The sequence below is a fragment of the Actinia tenebrosa genome, unplaced genomic scaffold, assembly GCF_029948245.1.
Source record: "Actinia tenebrosa isolate PJP-AT-01 unplaced genomic scaffold, QUT_ActTen_1.0 PGA_scaffold0__85_contigs__length_37466705, whole genome shotgun sequence".
Classification (NCBI taxonomy): Eukaryota; Metazoa; Cnidaria; class Anthozoa; order Actiniaria; family Actiniidae; genus Actinia; species Actinia tenebrosa.
The window spans coordinates 23,092,917-23,114,045 of NW_028292569.1; the positions used below are offsets into that span (position 1 = coordinate 23,092,917).

At 34.6% G+C, this 21,129-nt stretch overlaps 2 protein-coding genes across 3 annotated transcripts in view; one reads left to right on the top strand and one right to left on the bottom strand.

Moving 5' to 3' along the window:
- The window catches only part of LOC116298847 (stress-activated protein kinase JNK), a 13,256-nt gene extending 4,385 nt beyond the window's left edge, over positions 1-8,871 (bottom strand). Inside the window, exons 1-13 of one of the 2 annotated variants that reach the window (XM_031707421.2) lie at positions 8,619-8,871; positions 6,134-6,263; positions 5,850-5,908; positions 5,626-5,734; positions 5,355-5,384; positions 5,197-5,244; positions 4,570-4,759; positions 4,059-4,135; positions 3,801-3,897; positions 3,562-3,686; positions 3,098-3,161; positions 2,403-2,516; positions 321-396 (exon numbers count right to left, since the gene is read on the bottom strand). In XM_031707421.2, the coding sequence (XP_031563281.1) occupies positions 321-396; positions 2,403-2,516; positions 3,098-3,161; positions 3,562-3,686; positions 3,801-3,897; positions 4,059-4,135; positions 4,570-4,759; positions 5,197-5,244; positions 5,355-5,384; positions 5,626-5,734; positions 5,850-5,908; positions 6,134-6,263; positions 8,619-8,830 (1,331 nt within the window). In that variant the 5' untranslated portion in view covers positions 8,831-8,871. The remainder of the gene's footprint in view (positions 1-320; positions 397-2,402; positions 2,517-3,097; positions 3,162-3,561; positions 3,687-3,800; positions 3,898-4,058; positions 4,136-4,569; positions 4,760-5,196; positions 5,245-5,354; positions 5,385-5,625; positions 5,735-5,849; positions 5,909-6,133; positions 6,264-8,618) is intronic. The other variant, XM_031707430.2, reaches the window with a different exon arrangement.
- A 1,483-nt stretch (positions 8,872-10,354) lies between these two features.
- LOC116298874 (signal transducing adapter molecule 2) lies at positions 10,355-20,988 on the top strand. Its single transcript, XM_031707452.2, has 19 exons — positions 10,355-10,526; positions 10,607-10,691; positions 11,431-11,506; positions 11,815-11,913; positions 12,800-12,879; positions 13,096-13,159; positions 13,519-13,624; positions 13,754-13,791; positions 14,118-14,186; positions 14,619-14,722; positions 15,482-15,570; positions 15,963-16,037; positions 16,493-16,521; positions 16,766-16,853; positions 17,160-17,214; positions 17,310-17,372; positions 18,068-18,215; positions 18,607-18,675; positions 18,956-20,988. Exons 1-19 carry the CDS (start codon positions 10,484-10,486, stop codon positions 19,226-19,228), a joined length of 1,653 nt encoding a protein of 550 aa, XP_031563312.1. The 5' UTR covers positions 10,355-10,483; the 3' UTR covers positions 19,229-20,988.
- Positions 20,989-21,129: the final 141 nt, after the last annotated feature.

Consider the following 21,129-nt stretch of genomic DNA (forward strand, 5'->3'; position numbering starts at 1 on the left):
CTTTCTTATTCAAATTTGTATTTCGTCATGAGAATGGCAAGACAATTGGTGCTAATCAACTGAACAAAAGAAAGTGTGCAAGGGAGTCTCTTTTCTATTTGCTTGAGTGACCACAAAACAATTGGCTGCAAGTCCAGGTTGGACTTGAAGTGTTTATCATACATTAACTAACAGTAGTTTAAGTCCAACTTTGGACGACTTGCAACCATTTTTTCATGGTCACTCATTGACAAGCAAATTCAGTAAAGGTCTATTACAAAGAAGAGTGAATATTTGTTAAGTCCTGACAAATTTGAGGGGGGAGGGGAGGGGCTACTAACCTGGCACTAATATTGGAAGTCCCTGGTGTGTCTCTCTTTTTACGTTTACTTTGTTTCTTTATGTTGGCTTCAGACCCTGGGGATTTACACACCAAGTGGCAACAACAACTTAGTTTTAAAATGTCAGTTTACAGTTTTGATTATTATAATCAAAAAAGAACAGAACAAAAAAGATTTCTGGATGGAAATTATCTTAAATACAAAAATTAAGAAAATTTCAAAAAAATGTATATGATAATTTTACAGTTTTAAGAAAATTTAAAGGGTTAATCACAATTTATTTTAAATTCTTATTATGTTATGCTTGCCTCCTGTGTTAAGTTAGTTTAGCACATGTTGTTATAAGGAATCTGTATGGATTTATTGTTTAAAGTGAGAGTTAATTTGAATAAATGCTAAGTTTATTTAGAATAGACCTCCTCGGGACAGGCTTAATGTTTTCCCATTGCAGACCACATGTCATTCTCTTGAGCATCAGATTTTTTGTTTGAGTTGCATCTATATTCATTTTGACTGTCTTCTTATGTGAAACTGAGCAAAACCATTAAACAAAGAAATGATTCTCTAGGGAATGACATGTGGTGTGAAAAGGGAAAACATACGTAACCGAACACGCCTGAGCCAAGGAGACCTATTGTCAGTGCAGCTACTGATTTCGTTTGGAAAATGAGTTTGTTTCCCTTACAAAATTTTTGAAAAGATCTTTTTAGTTTAGTTTTTTAGTATTTCCCATTTCAAAACTCATGTCATTTCCTTGAGTACGAGATCTTTTGAGTTGTGACCGCACATTTATGCGTGCCTCTTCAAGGGAATGACAAGTGATATGAAATGGAAAAACATAAGAATGAATTCTTATTTCATAGAATAACAAAGAGGCTGGAAAGACCATGATAGGAGCTCATTTGCAAGACAAAAAATAGAATACTCTCTTGAGAAATGAAATTTATTGAATAGCAACCTTTTGAGATGCGGTTAGCACGCATTTACATCAGACGAAAGGACTTATTGGATATAAGACAATAGAACCAGTCAGTGACCAGTACATAGATTTGTTCTATTGACACCTAAAGGTCCTTTCAGTCTTTGTGAATGAGTGCTAACCTATTGAGATGCAAAATGTCCTGTCAAGTCTAGGATTCCTGAAAATATGGTATAAAACCAGTGACCTTGCTTACCTGATTTGGATAAAAGTTGTTTTTCTGCTTAGATTTTACATTAATATCGAATTACTACATTTAACAATTATTTGTCAAAGCTGAAGTGCTTATCCCTATTTACCCCTAAAACAAAAACCCTATTTATGTCGGTGTCAAAACAAGACAAAAATAAATGTTAAAAAGATTTCAATCACTACAAGACAAGGGAATTCTTTCGTTTTGATGCCCAGATTAAGAACAATAATTATTCTGAACATTGTTTCAAGGGATCTACTGCAGCATATCTTATTCTAAAGTAGTACACTGATATTCACAGCTGGATAGACAATGATTTTGCTGAAACCTTTACCAAATAATTTTCTGAAATCCAGTGTTTGGACTCAGGATGCTGTATGATAAACAGTGTGACAAAAGGCAACCTGTGACCATATCATACTGAAACACTGAACATGAATGAATCTGGATGACTGGCCAAGTTAGGTAACGCCTCATTTCTGGCTTAGTTAACGTTAATGTCAAAATGACCACCAAGGAAAACATTTGACCAAACCTTAGTTCGGATTCTCGCTGGACATTGTCTGTCTGATGACTGGCGATTACTTCTAGCCCTACTTATTATATTATTTTGTACAGTAGAACTAATATCAGTGTGCCTTCAAGATTACTATTCATCCAACACAGCTGATATGTTTCAGTGTGTAGAGTGATTTTACTCAACCCGTGAAAGAAAAACTGCTAATATTTAGTTATTACTAGTGGATAAAAAAACAAAAGAAAGCAATGGGTTTAGAGTCTACTACTAACTATCATGCATACTATTTTTTTCATGTGTTCAATAAAATCACCCTATCATTAGTTTCTTACTTCTGTAAAAACTATGGTCCATACTATAATGCAGTCTTTGGTATATTTGAACTTTACCTACCACTTGATGATATACTAGAAGTAGAGTTTGACTGAGTCACGTCACCATTGCCCTCCATGGGTATGGTATCATGTTGACTACTGTCATATGATAATACTTGTTGATATATTAATTCTACAGAAGAAATAAGAGAAAAAGTACTGTAATTCAGGGTTTTAATGAAAGATTTGCAAAATAACCTTTGTGAATTAGCCGTTGTTGTGATCAAAATGCACTGTTGGGAAGGTGTTGTTAAGTGACTTGTCAACCACTTACCGACTACTTATATCTTACTGTTAAATTATTGACCACTTACTGACTGACACCTTACCATGTATATGAGAATATATACACCTATTTCAGAAATTGTTGTCACACCAAAAGCCTCAAGCAACAAGCTAAGACTGCAGAGAACACTGGTACTTTTATCTGTGATTAGTTTATTCATGGTGCATTTCATTTATTGACTTCACAAATTGCTCCAAGCAAGGCTGCTTGAGATGATAATTAGTGTAGAGCTATAGCCACTTGCATGAACCATGAATAAATCAATTATAATTAAAAGTACTGACGTTCTCTGGAGCCTTGGCTTGTTACTTGAGGCTCTTGGTGCGACAACGATTTTTGAAATAGGTGTATATAGACTATAAATTTGTACTGCGGTAATAATGTTTGTTTGTACATGTTGTACTCTTTTAATGACAAGACAGTCTTACTTTTCCATTCTTCTACAGTGTGTTCTTGTGCATCTATTGAGTGATCATACTTCTTGGTAACAGGCTGTGGAATTTCAGATTATGACAAAGTGGTCAAAATGGGGAACTGGTTGGTTGGTTTAATGAAGTAGTGGGGTTCTCGGCATTTAAGCCAATCCATCTGGTCAGAAATTCATTTGCTAATGGTAAGGAAAAAATGGGAAATTAACTTTGACTTCCAACAAATGGTACATGGCTCTAAGGAGTTTTTTGAAACTATCGACTTAGCATATTATCATGTGTGGGTCAAATTTGTTACTGCAAATTTTTTCTGGAGAGGGGAAGGTATACATCTGAGAAGTTCATTTGGTATTTTTTATGGACCTTTTGGATAGAATGAATCAAGTTGACCCTTTGTTCATCTAATGATATCAATAATATTGATAAGATACACCTTACTAATGAAACCTGTTAAAAGAACTTACACATTCGACTTCACTTGCATCATACCAGACATTTACATAAGGGTGATTCATTGCATCAACAACATTGATTCTCTTTGCTGGGTCAATAACAAGCATCTTGGATAGTAAATCTCGGCATTGAGCAGCTAAAATAAACAAAAAAAAATTCTTATTTCTCTCTGCAAATGCATTGAGTTTACAACCAATAAGATGTCAGTATCATTTCAATGTAGTAAGAATCTACACGTCAATATTTTTACCTTTAAGTTTATTTCCAGGGGGGAATAGTTCATCAGGGAAGAGAGTTTCACAGGAATAACCAGGCTGTCTAGGTCTTCTGGTGCAATACATTCGAACCTTAATAGGGGAAAATCAAAAGATAATTTATGATTGGTTAAAGAGTGTGCCTTTATCTCCATGAAAAATCACATTGATAGGTAGGGGGTTAATAATTTATCTTTCGTTCATCCAATACTATTACTAACAAATTAAAGATGCATACTAAATGCTTTCCTTACCGATGGTTGTAGCTGATTAAGAAAGGATTCTGATGGAGTCCCTAGCTGTTCTGTAACTTTATTCCATTGATCAATGTCTATAGGTAAATCCAATTAAGGCTTTATACCCAGTATTCTTGAATTCAATTAGCCTTTTCACTTACATCACTTACACTCACTTGATTGATTGATTGATTGTAAAGCACTTAGGACAGCTATGGATAAGCGCTATATTAAAGTCATTATTATTATTATTATTACATGTAGGTCCATGTAATAGCTTAAGTGACTTATAAATTAATAGAATCTAATGTAATATATGTAATACCTGATTTCACCACAGATCTTTATTGTATAACAGAATCATTTGCATAACAGAATCATTTCCAGCAGTACCAGTGAAGACAAAGAATGTACAACTTCAACGATACAAACTCTTTGAAGTTCTACAGAATTTACTAAAATTCTGACATGGACAACAAAATAATGCATGCTAAAATTAAAAGGTACAATAATGAAAATCAAAGGATACGATCACTTCCAGGAAACATGACATGTCCCCGTATCATCTCTGCTAATATACATCCAATAGACCAGACATCCACATTATCACTATATCCCATACCAAGGATAACCTCAGGTGCTCTGTAATACCGTGTTACCACATATGGTGTCATCATGAAGGCAGATCCTGCTGTCCTTGCCAAACCAAAATCTAAAATCTGATAAAAGTTCAATGTCAGTATAAAGTTAATGTTGCTAATGATAAAGGGAGGTACAACACCACATACAGCAGGGCTTAAAATAATGGCCAGTAAGTTGCCGCTCATGATGATAGACAGTTTTAGCTTTGTCATAACTCATTTCTTGCTCAACGTTACTGGTCAAAATAACCAGGAAAACAAAGATTTGACCAGAAAAGTTCCAATTCTGGCTGAACATTGTCCCATGTCTGGCTGTTATTCTAAGCCCTGTACAGTAGAGTCCTGGGCCCGGTTGTTCAAAGCTGGATTAACGCTAATCCAGGATTAATTCTATAGGTCTTATTAAGAGTTAACCCAGGATTAGAACTAATCGGGCTTTGAACAACTGGGCCCTGTGCACCCCCTCACCATGTCCCTACTTGGTAATAAACATATCTAGATCTTTTAATACAAACCTTGAGCGAACAATCAGATTTGACGACTATATTACTGGGTTTGAGATCCTGAAAACACAGGTTAATTAAGCATTAATCATTTGAATTGAGATTGAGTATTCTCGACTATTTTGATCTTTGAATTATTAGGCTATTTTGTTAAGTATAAAACTCCTTACCCTGTGTATAATATCTGCATCATGAAGGTGCTGTAGATCATCAAACAAATATCAAGTATTAACAACATTTCCAACATTACTTCATGAGCAATAAGATAAAGATCAAGTGAATGTATATTCACATATTTATGGGGTACCTGTGGTGGTTCCACAACCTACCACAGGGGGCCCAACACTACACATGAATATTGGCACACGCAGTGCTGAGGGTCTAGGACAGTTTTATAAATAAGCAGATGAAAATGTAAACACAAGTTCAATAGCATTATACCTTAACTCCACAAAGCATCTGGTAGAGAAGGTATGATAGTCTTTCATGATCTAAATCCATCTGAATAACTTGACACAAACTAGCATCCATTAGTTCCATCACTAAATACCTGGACACAGAAAACCTGATGTTAAATTCAAGTTCTTGCAGTGCATGGTGGGTTGCCTGTGGATTCCCATAGACTTTAACAAATCAGATAGAAAGCTCAACATTATTACACTCACAAGTCATTAAATTCTTGTAAGTTCCTGTCTGGTGTGAAGACATTCAAAAGCCCAATAATCTGCGTAAGACAGTAAGAAAGTACACATTAAAAGTGTACTGTAATAATACTCCATTAGGTAAGTTCCCCCCACCCCTCTCTGCCTTGGGACTACAATTATTGCATTAATATTTAAAGATTCTACCAATGTAGTAGTTGGGATACTTGCCAGGTGACATTTTATATATTTAATTTATTAATTTATTATTACTATTACTATTACAGATATTATTCATTTCTACATACATTTTTATGGTTGACCATTTTCATGAGAACCAGTTCTCTGTAAGCTCTTTTAGCATGAGTAACATTCTGGAAAGGACGGCTTAGTTTCTTGATCGCAACCTTTTTACCTGTCAATGTGTCTATAGCAGCACTGAAATGACAATAAATTCACGTAAGAATTAATTGCAAAACATTTATACGAAACCAAGTTTCATGATAGAGGAAAAGTCAGCCAAACACTAGTCATGACAGAAATTTATTGGGAATGTATTATAGTGGCTTATATATTAAGATATTTTGGTGGCAGACTTTCAAGTTCAGTAAAATCTAGCTTTGAAGTCCACCTTCCCATGTCCCCTAAGTACCTGTACCCCAATAATTTTTGACAGAGATTTCAAAAGTCCAATAGACACCAATAATGAAAAGGAAAAATATGACTAAAGATCCTGGAAGTCAGTCTGACAGTGAAATCAAAAGCAATGCCAAGCCAATCAGAAACCTAGACTGCACAAGAATGGTAATTTGACACTGTTATGTGTGAACAACTAGATGATAGCCATCACCATTTTCTCATACACTGTAGGTATAAAAAGATATTTTGAACAGCTATTGTTTTCTGCTGGTTTCTGATTGGCTCTACTAACCAAAGTTGGAATATATTGTTTTCATTCTACAATTTGATTGGTTCTTGCTGTCAAGGTAACTCCATTTATAGAAGTCACACTGTAATGTAAAATCTCCCAAAAGTTGAGGATATGTTACAAATATAAGCATTAAGCATATGGAGCTTTTTGATACAGTGAATTGTCCAGGGTCAAAAGTCAAAAAAAGTCACAAAAAAGTGTTATAAAGAGTGCAATGGAGTGATTTTACTTGACCAGTGAAACAAAGCTGTATAACTTGTGACTAACAGTCCAAGTAAAACGAAAGTAAACAGTTCTGTTTTTCTGCTGACTATTATTTTACAGACCAAGCAAATTCCCTTTATGGATCACTTTCTTTGGGGGAGGGGGGAGGGGAGGGAAGGAGGAAAGTGAGAAAATTTCCACATGATTGCGTCAGTGTGACTGTCAGTATAACATTTTTCACAATTTTCCTCAGGTATGAACAAGTACCATGTGAAATAGTAATGATGAAAAGGTAAATTATACACCGTGAAAAGATGAAAAAACTTACTGACGTTTCGGACGCTAGTCCTTCGTCGGAATAAAAGAGAAAGAAGTCTTTCTCTTTCTCTTTGTTCTTTCTCTTTTACTCTGACGAAGGACTAGCGTCCGAAACGTCAGTAAGTTTTTTCATCTTTTCACGGTGTATAATTTACCTTTTCATCATTACTGTTTCATTAGAAACACCGACGCATCTCACACTAGTTTTTAGCTAGTTATATCTTTTTACTACCATGTGAAATGGTGATAATTACAATAACATATAATTTTGACATATAATAAATAAGCTATTTAAAAATTTTTGAACATCAAGAAATAAATATTTCTTTCTTTAGAAAGATCATTACGATAAGAGTGACTTTATTAAGAAAATACTTCCTTTATTTTTCTTAGCACAAAAGAAATAAAAATCGAAAATATCCAAAAAATTTCAACCATTCTAGTAACATTATTGGCCAAGTTTTTATTTGGGTTAAAAATGTTTTAACATAAATGTCAAGATACTAGTGAAGAACACTCCAATTCCACAAGCAAATGACAATGAAAACCTTTTATAAAAGAATAGACAACCAGCAAAATAATTGTATGTCGGGATAGTATCACATTTGCTATAAATAAAAATGTTGGCGTCTGCAAAATAAAGTCTGCGATCGCGGTAAAAATAAGGCAAAATTTACCGTAAAATAGATGTTATCAGTATCCTACAATATTGAAAACATGATTGTTTGATGGAAGGGAATTATTTTCGAACTGTACGATGTTGTCTGTTTTTTTGGCTCATTTAGGATAAGAAAATAATATTGGACAACGAAATAAAACGATGCAAATTGAATTGAGAGTCATTGAAGTTATAGAAGCTTCATATATACGTTTATTTATATGTATTTTTTAGAGATCGGTGGATTGTGAGTGATCGTCACCTGACGACAACCATTAGTTATGTTAAAATGGAACACTCTTGACCTTGGGTTTTCACAAGCAGAATTTCGTCAAGTCTTATCCCATAAAATATAGAAAATAAAAGAGGGAAATGGTCGTAAAAACTGAATATATCGATGAACTATTATTTTAGGATCCAAATCAATTATTAAGCTAATCAAATCCGTCAAAGTACAATGGTTTTGTAAGTAGTAAACCATTAATTTTTGCGTCTCGCTCGAGAAGTTGATTATCTTGAAGGGCAAAGTCGAAAGATCACGATGAATTTTAGGGACATGTAAAATAGGAATTAAAGAAAAAATCGCTAAAAATAAGAACAAATGGTATTGCGAAAGCTAGATCTTAGCATTAAGTTGATAAACCCGGAATACAGAGATAAAAAAAATTGTTGATGAACCTACCAGACCATTCCTTGCGCTCCCGAACCAATAGGTTGAAGATTTTGGTAGCGTTTCAAGACGACAAAAACCGTATCTCCGACTTGCACCGAGTAAAACATCTCCTCACAGAACAACTCCGCTTCTATCTGTCCATAAGTAGTTTTCTTTTCAAGGAGTACATCATCCAGGGTTTTGAGAAAAAGGGGAAAAAAATCACAGCATTTCAAAAACATCGGCAATGTTTGGCAGCCATAATGGTTATGTGGCAGAATCGATGCTACGCGCATGCGTCACATTGGCTCCTAAAGTTCCTTTGGGACTGGGAACGAGGAAAAAGGAAGACACCGTGGGAAAATTCCCTTGACTACGCCCTTTCGTGGATTGTTTTGTTAGACATAATAATAAAATAATTTGAATGGATGATACTTCATCTTGGAAAGAGCTGGATTAAGGCCAATGGAGCTATGCAAATAGAGCAAGGCTCAGCATTTATATTCTATTTATATAGAAAGGCATGTCAGTGCCCTGTCTTGGAAAGAGCTGGATTAAGGCCAATGGAGCTATGCAAATAGAGCAAGCCTCAGCATTTATATTCTATTTATGTAGAAAGGCATGTCAGTGCCCGGAAAGACACTCTATTCTAAGAAATGCGCTTGCTTTTAATTGGAATTTGCGGACTAGATTAATTCCAGAAAAAACAAGGAAAAGAGCTCAAAAAGAAAAAAAAAGGGAAATTCCATAAAATGTTTTTGAAGTCTCGCTATAGATAGAATGTGGAAGTGATTTAGGGAGAAAGTTTGTCGTATTCTGCGTAGTGTGTTTCTCTTCCTTGTCTTCCTATGTTCCGTACCTTTTTCACTGAATCAAAAGAGGAGTTAGTGAAAAAGCCAATAATAGTCACGAAAGCAGTCCTGGAGTTCCCGGAAGCGTTTTTCCTTTTATCCGCCGACGATAAACGTACTTCAAGAACTTAATCGTTGGTGCCGCTGAACGCAGGTTTTTGTTTGTATTTGCTTGTTTAATTTGTCTGCACCTGTAGTTGACAAATTTTAACTGATACCTTTTTTAAATTATATCCCTCAAGTATATTCTGCGTATTAACCTTCTTGCCGATCGCGATTTGCTGTCACTGTTGCTGCGCACCTCTCATAGAGTCATGCAGTTTTGTGGATATCGTTTCCCCCCTTTTCTCGTCATTGTCAAGGAAATATTTTTGTATGACGGAACAATCATCTTTTTAATTTCAACGATAAGTTCCAAATCTTATAGTAAGATATGTAAATAATATCTCTTGCACCATGCATTTTTTAACTCTGCATTTGTGAAGCTCCGTCAGGATTATGCCTCTGAGCATATAGGAGTACGGGATAATAAATGGATTGCAAATTGCAAAACACCATCAAAAGAGATCGACCAAAGATAATGGGAAAAGTGAAATATTTCAGTTAATTAATAAAAGGTATAGGGCTATGGATATTCAAACCCTAGTCGGAAATGGGATCTCATTTATCGATTGGAAAAAAACAACTGAAGGGACGTCATTTGAAAAGAAAAGTAATATCCGTTTATTATCCTACGGAAGTGCGGATAGGGCTTCCATATTTCGTACGCGATTTAATAAGGTTAGGGTTAGGGTTATAAGCGTCCTATACCCATATCCGCAAGATCTGTTGATTGACACCTAAAAGACATCAAGTGTCGCAATGAAACCTAATTTGATAAATACATGAAGTATCTATCTATTCATTGCCGCTGACCAAATCATTTCATATTCACACTCTCAATTTTCACAAGATTACGGTATTAGCCAACAACAAGGATTTATTCGCGAATGTCTCGTCTCTAAAACCTCTGATTTACGCTCATAAAGTCGCAGAAACTCCACCATGCCGCTTTTTACAAGCTCTTCGTCTTACGATGCCGAAGTTGGTAAGTTTTGAAGGCAAACTGCTTCGTTTTTGCGTCATATTGAACGCTTAAAGATGTCGGACATACTTTGGTTCTTGTAGAAAAGGCGACAAGTGAATTGAATACCACGGAAGACTGGCAGTTGATTATGGAAATATGTGATCGTATTCCCCGAGAAACGACAGGGTAAGGTTAAACCTATAATAGTGAATGTAATTACAAGAAGAAATCCTCAAAATGTCTACAAAAAAGGCTTGAAAACTAGTGAGTATAAAGAAACTCATCCTGCGTTTGTTTACGTGCCATTAGAGAATTTTTTCATCGAATCTCATTAACTTAAAAAGTAGATTTCAAACTTAGACTTAGAAAATATTTAATATTGAGTAGTAGTTTGTGTGTTTCTGAAATTTTATCTTTTGTAGAAAACCTTACTTAATATTTGTAAGCGACGTGCTATCGATAGTGACGTCATTTCCATGTATACAGAGATACGTATTCAATGTCCTGTATACAATATAATGCTTTGTCATGATTTCGTACTGATGTACAGAAACAGCTGGGCTGAGTTTTTCAAAGCCACATTACCACTATGTTCATAACTATGTGTTGGTGCCAGTTCAATTCGCATTGCAAATCTGGCATTTCACTGCTGTCAATCAAACCATTCTGAATTTATTTTTAATCGGAGTGTTTGAAAGGAATATATATATATATAGATATATATATATAAAATATTTTATATTTTAGTACAACCATCACTCCCCATAAGGGGTTCTTCCATGAGGTTCGCTCCACACACACTACCACTACATTCTATATTCATTTGCATGTCATGATAGGTACATTACAGGATACAATTTTGAAATTGACCCAAGAATTAAGTACTGGTACATGTAGGTCATAGATAAAATGTTTGTTTTTTCAGCCCCAAAGATGCACTGAGATCAATCATGAAACGAGTGAATAACAGAAATCCTCACATCGCCATGCAAGCATTAACTGTAAGGAACATACTGATAATATATTCAAATAAAATAATGTAGAGGGTAATTACTAATAGAGATATTGCACATCTGTAATGGCAGCGTGCAGCCATGTTTGATGGTAGAAGCAATACAATAATTTTATATGAGAAATAATACAATTTCTTAGAGTATAGTGATTTTGTTGTTCTGCCATCTAACATGCATGCTGGTACATGATTTATGTGTGAGGCCTTTAAAAAGGTTTCTAAAATGTTTTGAATTGTGACAAATTATTATTTATTTACTTAACTAATTCCTTTCTTTATTTATTTGTTTATTAACAGTTATTATCAGCTTGTGTAAATAATTGTGGTAAAGTTTTTCACTTGGAAATCTGCTCCAGGGAATTTGTCAGTGAAGCTAAAACTATTCTACAGTCAAGGGTAAAGATAGGGTGACTTATTAAAGCAGGACTTAAAATAATGGTCAATCATTTGCTGGTTATAATCACAAGCCAAATTAGTTTTAGCTTAATCATACCTCATTTGTGGCTAAACATTACTGGTCAAGGGGATCAGCAAGGGAAAGATTTGACCAGACAAGTCCTATGTAATTCTGGACGGACACTGTCCAATGTCCGGCCATTATTTCAAGGCCTGCTATGTATAAAGTGTAGTTGCATTTAGAGTTATTTATGGGGAGAACCACTGGAACTCATTAGGGAATCAAGGGTGGTGCTTAAGGGCAATTGCCTCTAGAATCCTGGACTCAGCATGCAACTGGGGGGGGGGGGGGGGGGGACCAAAGAATTCCAATCTCCTGAGAATTAGAACCTATTCTTTTGTCCCCAGATTGAACTGCATTCCAAAGTGCTGCAAGGGATCTATAGGATTTGTTTGCATGGTCTCTACAATGAGTTGAGACTGGTTTTTCTTTGAGTTTTCTCTAGTTTTCCTGCTTTCATGTTTGCAAATTTAAACCCAATGTGCTAATAATTAGTAATTAATTATTGATTAATTGTAATATTCCATGTAAAAATGTGAGTTAAAAGTATGTATATGTAGTACCCTGGTATTGATGATCAAGATATGTTTTGTTATTTTTTTGTTATTTTTTTAATTTAATTTATTTTAATTGAAAAAAAAATTTTTTTAATTTTTTAAAGAATTTTTTAATTTTTTTTTCAAGGTATGTTGTTTCAGAGTTCTTTAAAATTGTGGGTTTTTTTGGGAGGAAGTGAAGATTCCTCCTGATATAGAAAGCACTATCTAGCTCATTCTAGGTTCCCAATATAAAAATAATATTTGAAATTGCATTTCTTTATTTCAGACACATCCAAAAGTACTGGAAAAGTTTAAGGAAATTATTGTGGAAATGATTGGTATCTTTAATGATGACTCACAATTAAGGTAAATTGACATTGGTAATATTTTTAAGATATCCATTGCAGCTGTGGTCTTCCACACAAGAAAGGACAAAACCTGGGATGGCATAAGAAGTGTAAAAGGAGTGAAACATGGAAGCTTTCCTTGCTATAATACGCGTACTTGTACCATACAATTTACATTAGATTATTATTAGAGTTATTACATGTAGTGTATACTAACAGTTGAATTTGGTTTTAGTCTCGTTTCTACTATGCGCGATCAACTAGCAGCAGATGGAGTTGAATTTCCTTCTTCTTCCAAGGTAAGGATGTGTTATATAAAATTTATATTATTTTCTATGCACACTGTCATGTATTAAATTATTTTTCAATATACATGCATTGTGTAGCTCCATGAGAACATCCATTCACCAGTCAAGGGGATTATTTCATAGGTTTTATACCCTCAAGATCGAGACCTGCTTTGACATTTTTCAATTTCCATTGCCCAAAAGTAGGAGAGGTTGTTGGGGTAGGGATAGGGATAAAAGGGGGACACAGACATTTTATGAGATTGAATGGTTTCATAGTAAACATACATGTAAGGTTAATCTTCCATCTGGTCTCAGCTTCCATGTTCTATCTTTTGAACCTGACAATGAATCAATTTAATGTTTTAAAGTCGTCACCCAACACCAGCAGCAAGAGCAGTAAGAGCTCCAGTAGTAGCAGTCCTTCAAGAGGTTCCTCTGCACTCAGTTCCAAGGAAGATGAAGACCTTGCCAAAGGTAAAGATAGGATATAAATGTTTTATCTATTTGGGGAGGGGGGTGGGGGAGGAGGGGAGGGGGAGTTAGTTAGTATTGTATAATGACTTGATGATGAGTTTTTCTGATGTTAACTGGGTTTTCTTTTAGCCATTCAGTTATCTTTAAGAGAAGCTGAAGAAAGCAAGGTACATTGATTATATACGCTATAAAATTATTTTCTTATATGTTTAATGTATTTAGTCCCTAATAACTACTTAAACATTAGACCAGATAAACTGTATGGCATATTTCGTATTGAGTTGGAAAATGAATGGTGCTGTTATACCACTCATGCATGGTATGATATTATTATATTATTATATTATTCCAATGACAATGCATGATAAGTAAGATATAGTATGACCACATTACGATGTTGACTACAAAAATTCTGTTGAAGAAGTCTGTTGAATACTTGTAACTGTGTTATGTACCAGGCTTTTACTTATTTGTCTTTTTGAATGTTTAATAGCCAAAAGTGAGCAGCTTGTATCCATCAGTGATGGATTCATCTTCATCATATTATGCTCCCGTAAGAAAGGTAGGTAACATTGACTAAAAAGGTTCAGTTACTATTGGGTCAGTTTAAATAATGTTGCTTTGGATGGATGCTTTTTCAAAAATCCAAATTTAGAACTTTGCACACAATGCATACAAAGGTTTTTTAGGATCGAGTTTATGTGTTTTCCTCACCAACCCTGCATATGGGTACATGTTAATGAGGTCTGACACAGAGCTTATTATCATTATGTAGCTACTGGTACTGGTATTCTGATGCATGTCTTACAAGTCTCTAAACAACAGAAACCTGTACCCGTAGTTTTTGGTTAATTAACCATCAGGTCAAGCATTACATTTGAATTCCTCTTCCTGCATTTAATAGATGTGGTGAAAAAATATCCAGGACACTGTTTTTATTAATAATGTTTTTTAAATTATTCCTTTCTTATTTTTATTTTGTCTCAATTTTCAGAGCCAAAGTAAGAAGAAAGTCAAAGCACTTTATGATTTTGAAGCTGCTGAAGACAATGAATTGACTTTTAAAGCAGGAGACATCATATCTGTCCTTGATGACAGGTAGGTATATAGTAACCAGTAGCAGATTAAACTAACTTCAATTTTCATTTTCATAATAACGCAACCGACTCAGCCCAAGACATCTCTGGCAGTTTTTGGCTTCTGTCAATCGAAAAATCATTTGTCATGATTGAAATTTAATAAGCCTGAAGCGAGATGACGTTTTACCCCCAACTCTATACCATAATCCTTTTCACACTGCTATTGTTCTTTGATTATGACTTATGATTATGATTGTATTCTCTAAGGAATCAAAAATTTTAATGTGAAAGAATTTTAAAAACTATTATGGTATAGAGTCGGGGGTAAAACGTCACCTTGCTTCAGGCTGATTGATGGAAGCCAAAAAAAACAACAGACAATTGATTATAGATAGGTGTGTAGGCCTCGTAATGATGTAAAAAGGCATTAATAAAGCATTTTGTACTCATTCATTATAGAAGAAATAGAAAACACGCGGGCGTGCTGTGTGCAGTTATATAGCACGTGGGTTTTGGCAGAACACGAGAGAAATGTTCTGCCAAACCCCAAGTGGAGCGGAGTTCTTCTCAACACTTCTCGAGTGTTCTGTCAATCTCCAAGTGCTTTATAACTCCACACAACACAATCAAGCAAGTTTTTCATTCCTCTTATAAAATGCAAAGGGTGAGTGAGTGCTGTGTGCTCTCATAAAGCACACGCTCCCAACCAATCAGAATGCGAGATTTATAACAGTAATTTTATAAGATATTTTATTATTATCTACATTTTTCTCCTTAGTGATGCCAATTGGTGGAAGGGGGAAATGAGGGATGTTACTGGACTTTTCCCTTCAAATTTTGTAACATCTGACCTCTCAGAGCCTAAAGGTATGCTGAATGAATAAAATAGCTTAATGGTTTAGTTGATGTTCAATGTGTTGACAGATATAACAATTAGCAAAAATATTTGAATCATACTTACAGTATTATGAAAGGGGTGGTGGAAGGTTATTTCATTTTTATTTTTCGTTGAAAATTTTCATGTGAAAAGGTTATTTCCTTTATCTCGTTTAAACTTGATTTGACTGTTTTTATTTTTATTTTTTGAAACATGAAATGGCCATTATTTCTTGAAATGATATTTTACCATTTTATCTTTTGTGAAACATGAGTAGTACCTCCCCTTTACTGCCGCATTATAAGACCAATATTCTCTGATTTGAAGATATAAGTTACATAATATATAACATTGAAAAGCTGTATAATTTGTGATGTAATAGCCAAGGTTGAAAAGAAAAAAAGAGTTCGATGGGCTGATACACCTGCTGGTAATCAAGAACTACAAAAACAGCAAGGTAATCATGTATAGTTTAATAAATGATGACAGACCAGAAAAACAGCAAGGCTGCTACTTTCACAATTTTTTCTTTATCTCTCAATCATGCTAAGAAACGTTTGGTGTTTCATTCGTGTCTCTTGTGCTTTAAACTTTTCACGAAATTCTGCTAACCTCGAGCAATTCTACTTCAAGGTATTAGCGAAAATGTTATTTTTTGTGCTGATTAAAATATCATCTCTCCCAACGTTCTTGGCATTATATCTCAAATACTCATTCCTTAAATTTCCCCAAATTTTGGATTTTTTTTAATCAGCCCCAATTAAAAGAGCCTGTTTATGAAATATAAAGCTTATAAACGCATAAACGTCGAATGTAGAACCCGTTTTTCTGCCCTGTCATAAATGATATGATACTGATATGCATGAGAATAAGTTAATATTAATATATCTAAACTATTTTTTGTGTTCTTAGCACCTGCTGTGAAACCAGAAATAAATGAAGTAAGTATAGGTGAATTGTATTAGATTTGAACAAAAATCAGTCATATATTTATTTTATTAGTTTACAGTTCTCTATTCAAAGTAAACTATCCAGTAAAAGCTTAGTCTCCTATGCAGCTACTATTTAATAGTGTTGTCATGCAATGCTCACTAATAAGGAGAGTGAACGTGGCATGACGACACTAACATCAATTGCATAAGAGACTAGTAAAAGCTAATATTTCCAAAACAATTTTCACTGCAGGAAAAAATCGAGCAGTGCATTACAATGTTGAAGGGGGCATGTGTTGAGAATGATGATGAACAAGAAGATACTATCATTGATTTAGAAGGTTGGTGTGATCTCTTGTAATCCAATACTTCCCCTGCCCCCTCCCCCTCTTGCGCCCCACCCCGCTCCCAGTCACAATCCTTTCATTGCCATATCCTCTTCCTCAAACTGTGATAAATATTACAATGTAACTCTTTGATTCCCACCATACATTTACAGGGATGGACCCAGGTTCATTTACTAGTTAGTTTAATCTGATTCTTACAGTACATGTAAGACCCTTATGCCAAGACAAGGTGCAAGCATTTTTTATGTGACTGTCTTAAAAGTTACTAGTTTCTTTTAATGATCTGTGTGTTTTTTTCAGTTGCATGTCAGCAAATGGAAAAAATAGTTGACGAAAAGATTGAAAATAGCAAAACGTATGTACTAGTACTAGTCTAAGTCCTATCATGTTCATTTAATTTTTTGTATATTATCATTGAGATAATAATTATTTATTTAATAATTATACCAGGAAACACCAGGATTTGTCTTCTTTGAATGAGCAGTATCTTCAGGCCCTTGCACTTTATCAGAAGTATGTAATTATTTTTAATAGTAAGACCTTAAATTTTAACTTGGGCATAAAGTTTTCCTATTTCAGACCAGATTCTTTGTTTGAGTTGCATCCATATTCATGTGCCTACTCATGCACAACCAATTAAACAAAGCAATAATACTCTAGGGAATGACATGTGGTCTGAAAGGGAAATCAATATGCCCAAAGCAAATAAGTCTATAATTGATTAAAACCTTGTGGGGGCTGGCTCTAAGATAATCACTCCCCATGAACAATATATTAAATGTTAAATATTTTCTGGATTTATTTCAAGCTCCTAATCAGTAATATTATAATTACTAACTCAACAAAATTAAATGTTCTCATACAATTCAGAATTTATAGATACTCATGATGTTTTGAAAGTTCTCAAATTGGACTCTCCTAAAAGACTCTTCCAATTTTGAAAACTTTCAAAACATCACTCGTACCTATAAATTTCAAATTGTTCCAAGATCGTGCAATTTCCTATGCTCATAATACACTCAATGAAATTACTCCATTCTGATTGGACAAGAGGATTACAATTAAATCCCAAATTCTAGAATCCAAATGAAGTTGCTCAATTTTGTTGAGTGTATTATAAACAAAAAATCTCACAATCTTCTTGTACAAATCAGAATTTGAATTGTACTTGAGATGTGCAATTTCTTAGGCAAATTTTGTTGTTGTAGACTGATGAAAGAACCTATACCAATACCACCAACACCTACACCTACACCTACTATGCCTGCTGGGTATGGTGCTTTGCCACGCAGTGCTGCTGGAGCTGGTTATCAACAACAAACAATGAATGGATATCAACCACCACAGTATCAACAAGTTAGTAAAAGTCCTATACTACACTTTATTGCAATAGACCTTTTCACCTTGCACGTAATGTTTGCTTTGCTTATTTAAGTCTTTTGAAAATTCTTTGATTGAGTCATGTGTTTTCTCATGCACTACTTTTAAACAAAGAAATGACATGTGGGAATGACACATGGTCTGAAGTTGGAAAACATAGCTTCCAGGTTAAAAAGGTCTATTTTATTCTTTATTGCCAAACTGTGTTACACAAGGTCTTGATCTTATTTTTGGTCGTACAAACTTTTCAGAGTAATGATTTTTATGGCAGCATGTTTGAGTGCAAAAAGGCTAGCCACCTTACTATTTTCATTCCATGTTGTATCATTGAATGGTTTTCACTAAATCATTTTTGTTGTGTATTTAGATGTATGCTCCTCAGGTACCTGCAGGCTATTCCCAGATTTCATATCCTATGGCAGCCCAACCATCAATGGTAAATTTATGCCAGAGATTTATATAAGTCCTCTCTTTACTCCGCCCACTCCACCTAAGCACTCATCACCATCACTGGGACCTCCAGGACCACACCCGCACAAGCCCCTTCACTCACCTCCCTCTCCTCCGTTCCCCTCCCTTCCTCTCCTACCTCCCTCCCTTCCTCCCTCCCTTCCTTCCTTCCTCCCTCCCTTGTTCTTTCTTCCTTTTTTCCTTCCTTACTGCCTTCCTTTCTTTCTCAATTTGTTTTTGGATTTATACTGTCATAATTATTTCAGAATGCAGCGTACTCCAGCCAAGGTCCTGGTGTTCCAAGCTACCCAGCTGGTACCATAACAACCACACCCTCAATAACCCAAGGATATCCTCAACCCCCTCAACAGTATGTAACACAGCAACAAATGCACACCCCACAGCATGGGGTACCCCAAGAATATGCACCCCAAGGGCCAATGCAGCAGTATCAACCACAGCCACATCCTGGAGGTTATGGCTCTTTCCAACACCAGCCCCAACATCAAATGGTGTACAGCCAACCACAACTATTATGACATAATGAAATGTGAATTCAGTATTGCATTATTCTGAGGTCTCTTGCCTGCTTCATTGATTATAGAGCATCAGACATGAATTAAAATTATGATTAATTTGTTTTTGTACAGTGTAAAGATAGGGTTTTAATGTTGGGTATAGGCTAGTATAGGATAACAGGAGAATAACTAGATCGAAGCTTTCTGTATGTGCTAGTACCATTGATTATTAGTTCTGATTTTATTATATAGAATATTTGTCATGTCTATCCATTTGCAAGATTTATGGCTGCTTCAAATATCTAAGGCCTAGGCCAAACATCCAACTTTCCATGCACCGAACTCATTAAAAACAATGGATATCAGGTGATAATGAGGCGGCATTCTTTGATGTTATTAAGTTCTTTCAGTGCATGGAAAGTTCAATGTTTGCCCTAGGCCTAATTGTATCACTATATTGATATAATTTTATTTATTAGTTTATAATTCCTGAGAAGAAAGCTTGTATTGTCAATACATTTACTCCAAGCTGTACCATGGAAACTAGTGAATATCCTCATGGTTGGCACTTTAAACATAATTTTGTTAGGAGAATTTACTTACACAATATTGACTTTAAACAATTGATTCAAGTCTAGGCATTTGGGTCTATACAATAGAAGGTATAAAAACTGACCCAAATACAACAATATTGTTTAAAGGCAATAGTATCTCCTACCCCTTGTGGTCTGTCAGAATGCAGCTCAATTTGGAGGACATAACTGCAATAGGTTTCCAATTCTCAGGAGATTGAATTTCTTTTGTATATTGTCCCCCAAATTGAGCTGCTTTGATGTCACATACAAAGAGCCTATTTACATGTTGCAATAGCCTGCAACTCCCATGCTGGAGAGCCACTATGGAGGCTAATCATGCAAATGATATATTGATAAAGTGAATTCATTTAAGATATCCTCTTACCTGTAGGCCAAATTGTTTTGCAAATTAATGCTTAATTAGTAGTTAAGAGTATAATTAAATTGATTCTTTAGGTCTTTTATTTTGAAAATATAACTTTTTACATTTCAATTACTAATGAGTAATTAAGACTGCAGGCATGTTGGAAGACAGAAACAATGCAATCACTTTGCTTGAGAAAGTATTCAATTCCTAAAATAAAGGGGATTCTGGTTTTTTTTTTTCCCTTCAATCTAACAATTGGTAGTAGACGTGAACATGCAAAAAGCACACCTTGCCTTTGCAGTAGGACGAGTGACTTAATTACGACCAGTTTAATCTCTGGCCAGGCCAACAATTTAAAACTACTAGAATTAAATTTAATAATTTTTTTGTCATCTCATTTCTAACTTAAAAGATTTAAGCATGATTTATTTAGTGAGTTGGTGTAAGTATATATTATAGAGTACAAACACTAAAAGTGTGCAACACTTTGTGCTAATTAGTAGTAAATAGTGCTAATTAAACAATAGAAAACAATAGGATTAGTATAATTTAGCAGTATTTAGTGGTATTTAGGTTACACATTTATAGTATTTGTACTCTACTAGATTCAGTGAAGCATTTTATTATTATAATTATAACTTTGTTTAATTACACACTGTCTCTGAAAGCAATAATTGAAAGCTTATTAGTAACAAATATTAATAAGAATATTAAACTACTTCAAACTAAATTTAAAGGTCATCGTTAGTTATTAATGAGAAATACATAAAAAGACTGAGATGACCTACCAATTTTACTTTCACAAAAAAACTTTGTAAATAAATATGTGGTAAATACTATTCCTGCTTATTCATTTACATTTACATTCTGTTTAAAAAAAACTTGAAGAATTTTGGGGACTCCAATATATGAAAGGATTGCAATGATCTTTGGACATTTTGAAAATGACCACACCCCCTACAAGGTACCCTAGTCTTGTC

Bases quoted from the DNA above. Each gene is read 5' to 3' on its own strand.
- LOC116298874 (XM_031707452.2), top strand. From the start codon at position 10,484: ATGCCGCTTTTTACAAGCTCTTCGTCTTACGATGCCGAAGTTG. The intron at 13,792-14,117 runs GTACATTGATTA...AATGTTTAATAG, and splicing joins GAGAAGCTGAAGAAAGCAAG to CCAAAAGTGAGCAGCTTGTA. The intron at 18,676-18,955 runs GTAAATTTATGC...TAATTATTTCAG, and splicing joins TGGCAGCCCAACCATCAATG to AATGCAGCGTACTCCAGCCA.